The sequence below is a fragment of the Sminthopsis crassicaudata genome, chromosome 3, assembly GCF_048593235.1.
Source record: "Sminthopsis crassicaudata isolate SCR6 chromosome 3, ASM4859323v1, whole genome shotgun sequence".
NCBI lineage: Eukaryota > Metazoa > Chordata > Mammalia > Dasyuromorphia > Dasyuridae > Sminthopsis > Sminthopsis crassicaudata.
In genome coordinates, this window is record NC_133619.1 from 176,207,983 (window position 1) to 176,220,200 (window position 12,218).

Here is a 12,218-nt window from a genome sequence, read left to right on the forward strand (position 1 = left end):
TTTCTATAATCACATGAAAAAAATGCTCTAAGTCACTACTGATTAGAGAAATACAAATTAAAAGAGGTACCACCTCTTATCAGACTGGCTAAGATGACAGGAACAAATAATGATGAATGTTGGAAGGGCTGTGGGAAAACTGGGACATTGATGCATTGTTGTTGGAGTTGTGAAAGAATCCAACCATTCTGGAGAGCAATCTGGAATTATGCCCCAAAAGTTATCAAAATGTGCATACCCTTTGACTCAGCAGTGCTACTACTGGGCTTATATCCCAAGGAAATACTAAAGAAAGGAAAGGGACCTGTATGTGCCAAAATGTTTGTTGGCAGCCCTTTTTGTAGTGGCTAGAAACTGGAAAATGAATGGATGTCCATCAATTGGAGAATGGTTTGGCAAGTTTTGGTATATGAATGTTATGGAATATTATTGTTCTGTAAGAAATGACCAACAGGAGGAATACAGAGAGGCTTGGAGAGACTTATATCAATTGATGCTGAGTGAAATGAGCAGAACCAGGAAATCATTATACACTTCAACAATGATACTGTATGAGGATGTATTCTGATGGAAGTGGATATCTTCAACATAGAGAAGGGCTAATCCAATTCCAATTGATCAATGATGGATAGAATCAGCTACATCCAGAAAAGGAACACTGGGAAATGAGTGTAAACGGTGAGCATTTTTTTTTTCTTCCCAGATTATTTTTACCTTCCGAATACAATTCTTTCTTTGCAACAACAACAACAAAAAAATTCGGTTCTGCACATGTATATTGTACCTAGGATATACTATAACATATTTGATATGTATGGGAATGCCTGCCATCTAGGGGAGGGGGTGAAGGGAAAGAGGGGAAAAATTCAGAACAGAAGGGAGTACAAGGGATAATGTTGTAAAAAAAAATTACCTATGCATATGTACTGTCAAAAAAATGTTATAATTATAAAAATTAATTAAAAAATAAAAAAATAAAAATAAATAAATAAAGGTTCCCTTGCCCCATCCTCCTTTTTTCATGGTACCTTATTTCTCCAATATTAAGAATCTCATTCCCCAACTGATGAATGGTCAAAGGATACAGACAGACAATTTTCAAATGATTAAATTGAAGCCATATAAAAAATGCTCTAAATCACTACTGATTAAAGAAATGCAAACTAAAACAACTCAGAAGTACCACTACACACCTCTCAGACTGGCTAAGATGACAGGAAAAGCTAATGATGAATGTTGGAGGGGATGTGAGAAAACTGGGACACTGTTTGGTGGCATTGTTGGTGGAGTTATGAACTGATCCACTGTTCCGGAGAGCAATTTGGAACTATGTCCAAAGAGCTATAAAACTCTTTGGCCCAGCAGGGCCATTACTGGGTGTGTATCCCAAGGAAACCATAAAGAAGGGAAAAGGACCTACGTGTGCAAAAATGTTTGTAGCAGCTCTTTTTGTGGTGGCAAAGAATTGGAAAATGAGCAGATACCCATCAATTGAGGAATGGCTGAATAAGCTGTGGTATATGAAAATAATAAAATATTATTATTTTATAAAAAATGATGAACAAGGCAATTTTAGAAAGGCCTGGAAAAATTTACACAAATTGATGTTAAGCAAAGCAAGTAGAATTAGGAATACACTGTATAATGTATTCAGCAAGTATGTGATTTTCTGTAACAGCAAGACTGTGCAATGATCAATTATAAAAGACTCAGTTCTTCTCATGATCCAAGGCAAATCTAGTAAACTTTAGACAGAAAACTTAAGTTGCATCCAGAGATAAAATTATATAGACTGCATGTAAATCAACACATGCTATATTCATTTTTTTCTTTTTTCTTGTTTTTTCTCTTAGTTTTTTTTCCCTTTTGTTCTGAATTCTCTCCCAACATGATTCTTAAAGAAATGTGTCTTTTTAAAAAGTGTATATGTATAGCCAGGAAAAAAAAAAAAGAAAGAAAAAAATTAAGGGGGAAAAAAAAAGAAATTAGTTCCAATAAATTCATTTTATCTGAGACTTAAAAAAAAAATCTATCAACAATCTTTATCTTTCCTTCTTTCAAAATTCAAATTTCATCCTCCATCTTCATCTACACTCTCTCCCATCAGTCCCCATCTAATGATGAGATGGTGATATTCTAGCCATCACTTACTCTTCTCTGCTGGAACCCTGTAAATTTGATCCAGCTTCTCTTCACTTTCTATTTTAAAATCTCTTGCATTTTACTTGGTTTCTTAATACAAACATGATCAAATTTTATCCATTCTAAAAAAAAAAAAAAAAAAAAAAAAAAAGCTTTACTTGATTAGACTAATCCCCTGAATAATTATATATCTTCCAGCTTTCACTGCTAACCTTTTTTGGTCGATATTCACTACCTCCATTTGCTCAGCAAACAAACACTTCTCAAGCGCTTGGCAAATTGGTTTCAGGGCCTTCTACTTGACTAAAATCACACTACCAAAAGTCAAAATTGATCTCTTGACATAAATTTAGTGGCCTTTTCTCAGTCCTCTGTGTCTTAAGAGAAGTCTTTTCTTGACATCTCAAACTTTTGATACTAATAATTGCTACTCTTTAATTCCCTAACATAGAATATTTATACTCTACCTAAAGTTTCCTTTTTCCATATCTTCTTCCTTGATGATCTCATCTCCTAATGCATAAATTTGTTATTCCTACTCAGATAATTAAAATATCCACAAATCCAACCTTAATATCTCTTCTGAACTCTAGTACTTCATTATCAATGATCATCATCTTCACTGGATATCCTTTCAGTATTTCAAAATGAACATGTCCAAAATAGATCTATAAACCAGGGGTGGGTAATGTTTGCCTCACAGCTCATGAAGTAATTTCTAAAGCAACCCACAAGTGGTAATGATCTGAAAACTAGGTATAAGAACCTCCTACTGCTCGAGTTCCATAAGTTAACAATTTTGTATTGCTCGAGAATAATGTCATAAATCTCCAAATGGCCCCTGGTAGAAAAAAGATTCTTCAACTGTTAAGGACCACACCTAAGTGTGAAGGGGCAGGTCATTCTCCAAAAGCCTCCACAGCTATGAATCATAACACACTTGAAGGAATTGCAAATCAGACTTTACTGACTCAGCTGTTGCTTGTGAATTTGGAAAGAAATAAATTGGAGGCAAGAGGAAAGAGGAGAGAGGTCAGAGAATGCAACTGCCTCTCAGTTACCTTGTATCATTATCATCCTCTCACATAAAGGGATCTATTCTGCTGGTCAGAATTATATTCCCAGCAGCCACTAGCAAGTGGCTCCCATAACACCCAGCAGCCACTAGCAGGTTGTTCCCCTAACACCTAACCCTGCTATAAACCTTCCCTTATATCCACTGAAAATAATCACCAGACTTCCAGTTTTTTCACAATGTTAGGCTCATCTTTGATCTTTCCATGAACAGGAGACTTATAGGACAAAAAAGAGCAGTAGAGATGGTTCAGTCAGGTAAGTGTTTTCTAAGGATGACAGAGACACAGAATTTTTGTAGGAAGCAAAGAAACAACCAGTAGTTAAGAGTGAGAAAGCAGATTACTGAGAAAGTGGGACTGAATTAGGAGACACTCTGCTGGAGAAGACAGGAGAGAATGGGATCATGGGAACATCTATTCCTTCTTCAAGCTCATTCTGAGTTTAACACCCACTTCCTGCAGGAACATATTCTTAGTTTAAACTGCTTCACTCCTCCTGAGTTTGTTCATTACTATGCCCTTACTTGTTCAGAGGTTTTGTTTCCAACATAACTAGATGCAAGAAAGGCTATCTCTCTTCAAGTAAGATAGATAAAGGAGATAAGAGTAAAGTGACATGAGGAGGTAAATGGCTTCACATCTTTTGGTGTGAATCAAATATGAGGCAAGCCCCTTATCAAAAAACGAGGAGTGGATGCCATGGAAGGCATGAGGAGGGATAAAAAGGTTTGGAATACTTGCTATGATGAAACAGTGAAATGATTAGGGAAATATAAAAGGAATGCATTGCTTCAGCAAGAGTCTAGTTGAGATTACATAGTGTAGTTGAGATTATATTAACAAATCTGTAGTGAACCTAGTTAGAATGTTTTAGCTCCATTCAACAGCTCTGTTACAATTGAAACAGAGGATCCTTCTCAATATAAAAAATCCTCTAAAGTAGAGATTCCATTCAGGGACTATGAAGAAATATCAGTCCCCATCAGTCAGGACAGGGATGACCTCTCTTAATCTTTATTTTCTCTCAAGACTCAGTTCATGTGTCAATTTTTCAAGGGACCCTCCTAATACTTTTTCATTCCTAAAATGACATCACATTTATTCATTTGAGTATGTACTGTACTGCCTTCATGGAATGTAAACTCCTTTAAAGTTAGAAAATATTTTATTTTTATCCTTGCATCTATGCCACCCAACTCAGTTCTTTACTTGTTAATCAATATTCAGTTGAAGTTAGCAAATAAAAAGATGATAAAATCTAATTTTGGTGGAGCTGTGGGTAAAAAAAAAAGGAAGCATGCTATTATAGTGACAATGGAGCTGAAAATTGGTCCAAACTTTTGGGGAAATAATATGTAATTATGTATTAAAGTCAAAAGGAGCAGGAAATGTGGACAATCCAGGTATAACTACATTAAAAAATGAGCATCACTTGGCAGTAAGTTAATTATTAATAACTAACAAATTATAAATATGTATAATCAATTATAATATTTAATTTCTTGTTCAAGTCAGCTTGCATACTAATTTTCTTTTCTTTTCATATTAATTTTAACTTGTAAATCAAAATCAAATTAAAACTTTATTTTTTTTTAACATGTTATAAAATAAATTTGTATTGAAATGAAAATGAACTATTGTCCCTGGATATTCCAAAGGTGACCTAGAGTAAAAGAAAAACATAATTTTCAATTTTTTCTAAATATAGTCAATTTAAAAACTTACGAGATTCCACAGTCATTTGCAGTAAGCTATCCATGACATTGGAAAGCAGTCCTTTATTGGTTATTTTTAGATGACTTAGTATAACTGGCACAGCTTGATATTCCAAAAACAAGGCTTTTCCTTCATCTATCTTCAAGTCCAAACAAAGAGAATCAAATGCCTGAGCCAGATAATCAACTGAAACACATTAAAAAATGAATCAACAATTACCATAATCATTAATCAATTGGAAGAAAACCAGAAATTGTCACTAACAAACCTTCAAAAGAAACAAAAATAAAATATTTCAGAAAAGACTTTTTTTCAAAACTAAATCTAGTTCCCCCCCCCCCTCGCAAGAAAGAAAAAATAAATTAGCATTTCTCACTTCCTTCAAGACTCAGTTTAAGAGTCACATCTTTTACCAGGCCTTTTTTAATTGTCTCAATTTTTAGCATTTACCTTTTTCCACAAAAAAAATTATTTTGCATATGTTTGGATAAGAACTTTGGAATAACTGCTACAAGGGCAATATTTTTCAATCTGAGACTAATATATGGATTTCTGGATAGTATGATCAATAGATGTTTGAATAATTTTCTAGGATTCTCTAAGTATATCATCAAATCATCTGTAAAGAATGATATTTTCAACTACACCCAGAGAAGGAACACTGGGAAGTGAATGTAAATTGTTAGCACTACTGTCTATCTACCCAGGTTACTTATACCTTCAGAATCTAATGCTTATTGTGCAACAAGAAAATGGGATTTACACACATATATTGTATCTTTGTAAAATGTATGGGATTACCTGTCATCGGGGGGAGGGAGTGGAAGGAGGGGGGGATAATTTGGAAAAATGAATACAAGGGATAATATTATAAAAAAAAAAAAAAGTATACCATCATGTCATCTGCAAAGAGTGATAATTTGGTTTCCTTAATACCTAGTCTAATTCCTTTAATCCCTTTTTCTTCTTATTGTCAAGGCTAACATAATACAATATTAAATAGTAATGGTGATAAGTGGACAGCCTTGTTTGACCCTTGATTTTATTGGGATTGGTTCTAGTTTGTTCCTATTACATATGATACTTGATTTTAAATAGATGCTCTGATCATTTTAAGGAAAACTTCATTTATTCCTATACTCTCTAATGTTTTTTTTTTATTAAAGCTTTTTATTAAAAAAAAAGGAATGATATTTTCTCATTGCCTATTTTTATTCCTTTAAATTATTTTTCTTACTGCTAAAGCCAACATTTCTAGTTCAATGGTGAATAATAATAGTGATAGTGAGCATCCTTGTTTCCCCTGATGTAATTGAAAATGTGTACAGCTTCTCTCCATTATAAACAATGTTTGCTATAGGTTTTAGATAGATACTGCTTATTATTTTAAAGAAAGCTCCCTTTTTCCTTCTGCTCTCTAGCATTTTTAATAGGAATGGGTGTTGTATTTTGTCAAGAGCTTTTTCTGTATCTACTGATATTACCTATGATTTTTTTTGGTTTTGTTATTCATATGGTCAATTATGGTAAGTTTTCTTGATATTGAACAGCCCTGTATTCCTGGTATAAAGCCCATTTGGTCATAGTGTATTATTCTGCTGACAAGTTGTGTAATGTCTTTGTGATTATTTTATTTAAAAATTTTGCATCAATATTCATTAGGGAGACTGGTCTATAATTTTCTTTCTCTGCCTTGGCCTTTCCTAAAAGGCATTTGGCAGGACTCCCCTTTGTGTATTTTTCCAAATAGTTTATATAGTATTGGAATTAATTGTTCTTCAAATGTTTGATAAAATTCACCTGTAAATCCATCTGGTTCTACAGATGTTTTCTTAGGGAGGTCATTAATGACTTGTTCAACTTTTTTTCTAAAATTAACATACTTTCTAAGGCAGTCCTTTACTGTTTGGGGTTAGATTTGCTAGGGATTTTGTCCTTTCATCAAGCCAGTTTTACCAGTTTTATCTTTCAATCTACTCCTCCTACTATGGCCCTTTGAGGCCAGAATAAGTCTGAATCCCTATTTCCAACGATACACTTCAAATACTTAAAGATAGCTAGCTAAGTACATCCTTGCCAAATCTTCTCTATTCTAAGCTTATTATCATCATGCACCATCAATAATTCATTTTTCATTAAGTCGTAAGGATACTTCTTATGTCAACAATAATGTAAATATAAATATAAAGATGGCACCTAGGTGGTGAAAGGTACCAGGCCTGGAATCAGGAAGACTCATCTTGCTAATGACCTCAACACAGTATTACCTTGGGCAAGTCACTTAACCCCATTTGCCTCAGTTTCCTCATCTGTAAAATGAGCTAAAGAGGAAAATAGCAAATGACTTAATTTGCCAAGAAAAGTCCAAATGAGGTCACAAAAAGTAGGATACAGTTAAACTGAACAACAAATATACAGTTTCTGAAATGTTTATGTGCTTAGCATTTAAAATCCTTTATAAACCTGGATCCAACTTATCTTTTCTATTCTTTGAAAATATCATTTGGTGTAGTGAATAGAGCACGAGCCCTGAAGTTAGGAGGACCTGAGTTCAAATTTGACCCCAGACACTTAACATTTCCTAGCTGTGTGACCCTGGGCAAGTCACTTAACCCCAGCCTCAGAAAAGAAAAAGAAAGAAGGAAGGAAGGAAGGAAGGAAAGAAGGAAGGAAGAGAGAGAGAGAGAGAGAGAGAGAGAGAGAGAGAGAGAGAGAGAGAGAGAGAGAAAGAAAGAAAGAAAGAAAGAAAGAAAGAAAGAAAGAAAGAAAGAAAGAAAGAAAGAAAGAAAGAAAGAAAGAAAGAAAGAAAGAAAGAAAGAAAGAAAGAAAGAAAGAAAGAAAGAAAGAAAAAGAAATTAAGAAAGAAAGGAAGGAAGGAAGGAAGGGAGAGAAAGAAAGAAAGAAAGAAAGAAAAAGAGAGAGAAAGAAAGAAAGAAAAAGAGAGAGAAAGAAAGAAAGAAAGAAAGAAAGAAAGAAAGAAAGAAAGAAAGAAAGAAAGAAAGAAAGAAAGAAAGAAAGAAAGAAAGAAAGAAAGAAAGAAAGAAAGAAAGAAAGAAAGAAAGAAAGAAAGAAAGAAAGAAAGAAAGAAAGAAAGAAAGAAAGGAAAAGAAAAAGGAAAGAAAAGATCATTCCCTTCATATACTTTCAATAGTCCAATCAAATTGGCTGGCCTTCTTGTTATCTACACATACCTTCTCTTAGAATTCCTTGGTTCCTTCATGTTAATTTCAAGCTCCATCCTCTTCATGAGGACTTTCCTAGTATTTTCATATGTTAGGGATCCCCCTCAATATTTTCCTTGTACTTATTTTATATATATGCATATTGTCTACCCTGGTGAAATATAATATCCATAAAAACAAGAAGCATTTATTTGGACTTTTTATATCCCTCAGCACTGAGAGAAATACTTCTTGAATGAAATGTAGTTTTAGAGTTGTCTCTGGTGACACACTTAATAAAATATCTAATGAGGCATTTATTTCACAAGAATAAATTATTTAAGCTGCTGTTATTAGTTTTAACAATTCAACATTTATTAAATGCCTACGTCACTCACACTACTAGGACCACATCATTCCTCACCATGAAAACTACAAAAGCTTCCTCTTTATTCCTCCTGCCTCAAGCTTCTGGCTAATAAAATCCACACTCCATAGAGCAACTAATGTGTCTTACCTAAAGCACAGGTCTGATCATGTCACTAACTCAAAAAACTCCCAATAGTTCCCTACACCGCAAGGATTCAATATAAATTCATCACTTAGGCATTTTAATCTCTGTAAACCATTCTTATCTTCTTACACATTACCTTCTCCATATACTCTGCAATCCATTCATCTTGCTGAACCTCCACACTTTGCACTCCATCTCCCATCTTCATACCTTCATATTGACTATTCCTTACATCCACCTTATATCCTTACTTCCACCTCTTAAAATCCTTCAAAAACGCAACTCAATAGGCTGGTTAATAATTACTTACTGATTAAACAAAACTTTTTGCATTACATTTTAGAAAAGTTTATGAATGTCACAAAGCATAAATTTCCTAAAATTCTCCTCGTAATGGCTAGAAAATAGTTGCTGTCCAACTAATGGCAATAGTTATTTTTTGCAAGAGAAATTTAACTTTTCTACTACATAATAAAAAGTTTAGCATACTGCAATTTATCCTCAAGTTACCTTTCTATTTTTTACATTTTAGGTCACTTGAACAGAAATCTGACCAAGAAATTAGAATTGTAGATTGTATCACAGTACAAAGCATTGATATGAAAATAATATCTATGGGGAAAAAAAAAAACCCAAAAAAAAAACCTTTGGAAAATTTTAACCTAGCAGGAACTAATTTAATTAGTAAACTTTTTCTTATAAAATCTGGTTCAAAGAACCAATTTTTCTAAGAAGGAACAAAAATTTAATCACAGCGCCACCTATTGTATTTTTTTAAGTTGCCAAGAATAATAATTTCTCATTAACATCCAATCTTCTGATATGGTTTAAAATGAATTATATATTTCAAGGTATTATCAATTTTCCAAAATGGTACATAATATCCTTTTTTAATAATTTCTTTATGATCTTAATTTTTCTAACACTGAAGCTTTCTAAAAAACAGCACCAAAAATTTCTTATTCCAAAGAACTGGAAAGTACCTGGGAGAGGAAATAAAGAAACTGAACTCCCTGAAGTTACAGGACTTGTCTGAGGTCACAGGCAATGGCAGAGCTGGAATTAGAAGCCGCATCTTAATCCAGGACTTTTTGGGTGTAAGCCCTTTATCTCTTGTTAGTCCCTACAAGTCTTTAATCAGATACTCTCTGATCTAGAGTAAGGAAGAAAATTGGTTGTAGCACTGGTATGTGGATAGGCCTTCATACCACAACAGTGATAAGTGTTTGTTGTAGTAAAAAATAAGTAAAAATACCTCCAAAGCTTCATTTCTCTTCTATATCTATTTTTCTCAAAATAAATAAATACATGAATGAATGAATGAATGAATGAATGAATGAATAAAATAAAATAAAAGCAATGAGCTAATAACAGTTACACAGAATGAGCAATGGATTACAAATGAAGCAATGTAAAACTATAAAACTTTATAAGGATTTACTATTCCTTCCTCATACTGGACAGCAATGTGAGATTGATGGGCAGGAAAAAGAAAGTACACATTCAAGAGTAAAAGGATTAGGGTCCCACCAAAGAATATAACCACACGATATAAATATAATGTCAAGTTTCAGGATACTGAGATAATCAATTTTTTTCTCCCCCTCCTCCAAACACTGCCCCCCCCAGTCTAGAGTGTTAAAGAAAATTAAAAGCAGAAACAGGCAAATGATTTAAACTAGGTCATTTTTTACATAATAAGAAAATAAACAATGTGACTAAGAAAATTTAGGATTTGACAGTAACTGTAAGTAATCAAGGTCCTGGTTACTAGACTCAGATTTTCTAAAAAATCTGTTGCTCATCCACCAGATAGACAAAGAAATTCACTCTGAATAAACTGTCTCTCTGAACTACAGCACTAAACTCTACTTAAAACACAATCAGTGTCAACTTATGATAAATATTCATGACATATTAAAAGCTACTATAATAGCATCAGAAAAGTAACTGAAATTTTTTTAATGATAACCCAAATCAGAACCTTACATCCAACAACCATAAAATTGGTGCAGACAGTAGAAGCTGTTGAATATTAGTTTTCCTTTACATCCCAGATATTTACCAATAGTAAAACTACAGATTGCAAGAGCTTACCTTGAGTTACTGTTTTGAGTACAATTAAAGTTGACAAAAACCTTAAAGATAAATTTGAGCTTTTAAAGAAAACTGCTGTCTTTGGCTTAGTTGCTACAAGAAGTTCTGGAGAAGCATCATGAATTCCCTTAGTTACTCCTTTGAAGAGTTCTTCGCCCAGTCGCCTCATTGTTGCTGTCATAGTTGCATGCTATTAAAAAGATGTACTATTTTCACAGTGTGGTCACACGTACATAAATTGAAGCCAAAATACAAATTCTAAATAGTTTCTGATTCAAATTCTATATTAAAAAATTAACATAAGTCTAAATTATGAAAAAAATAATTAATGACAGGATGAAATCATGGAGAAAAAAAAGATCTTATTAAAATATAAAATCCTTAAGTATTGAATACTGGGATATATTTAAGAAATTCAAACTCTTAACAGAAATTAACTGTCTATTAGAATCAAGACAAAATCATCATTTAAATTCTTTATATCCAGAAAAGAAGGTATACCAAAAATGAGAGGGTAAGAGATGGTCAGCCCAAATGAAGTATCCATTGAATCCAAATGAAGTATCAAGCCCTTTCCATAAAATCCTCCTCCAATGAATCACTGTAATAGGAAGGAAATCCTATGTTCCAAAGACCATACCTTCAATACATTGCAAATTCTTTCAGGTTCTATCAAGGTGGAAAGGCTTCAAGTATGGTCACAGTCAACAAACTCTAATACTTAAAATTAACCTAGAAACATATGGAAATACATTTCAATAGCAAACTGGCAATAAGTAATCAATTCTTTGGTCACAGGAAAACATGAAACAAAAATGTAAAAATGTTGTGCAGTCCTGTTCCACATCTGTAGTAACAGTGACAGTGGCAGAAAAGCAAACAGGAAGCAGCCCTTTTTGTAGGGGCAAGGAACTAGTAACTGACTGAATGCCTATCAGTTAAAATAAGTTATAGAATATGAATTTTATGGAATATTATTGTTCTATAAAAAAACAACAGGATGATTTTGGAAAGGTCTAGAGAGACTCAGATGAACTGATGCTAAGTAAAGTGAGTAGAAATAAAAGAACATTGTACACAGAAACAACAAGATTATGGGATGATCAATTCTGATGAACCTGTTTTTTTTTTTTTTCAACAGCGAGATGATTCAGGCCAGTTACAATGATCTTGGGATGAAGAAAGCCATTTGTACTCAGAGAGAGAACTGTGGGAACTGAGTATGGACCACACCATAGTATTTTCACCTTTTTTGTCATTTTTTTCTTACATTTTATTTTCTTAATTTTTTTTTCCTTGTGCAGCATGTAACTGTGAAAATATGTATAGAAGAACTGCACATGTTTAACATATATTGAATTACTTGCTGTCTAGGGGAGTGTGTGAGAGGAAGGGAGGAGGAAAAATTTTGGAACACAAGGTTTTGCAAAAGTGAATGTTGAAAACTATCTATGCATGTATTTTAAAAATAAAAACTACCAAAAAAAAAAAAAAGGAAAGGAAAAAGGAGAT

At 33.2% G+C, this 12,218-nt stretch overlaps 1 protein-coding gene across 8 annotated transcripts in view; it reads right to left on the minus strand.

Annotated features, from left to right (window-relative positions):
- The window catches only part of CCDC138 (coiled-coil domain containing 138), a 58,479-nt gene that overhangs the window by 14,759 nt on the left and 31,502 nt on the right, over window positions 1–12,218 (minus strand). For 7 of the 8 annotated variants that reach the window (XM_074299642.1, XM_074299641.1, XM_074299640.1 and 4 more), the window contains 2 exons: window positions 10,707–10,896; window positions 4,944–5,120 (listed from right to left, as the gene is read on the minus strand). In XM_074299642.1, coding sequence (XP_074155743.1) covers window positions 4,944–5,120; window positions 10,707–10,896 — 367 coding nt within the window. The remainder of the gene's footprint in view (window positions 1–4,943; window positions 5,121–10,706; window positions 10,897–12,218) is intronic. The other variant, XR_012487836.1, reaches the window with a different exon arrangement.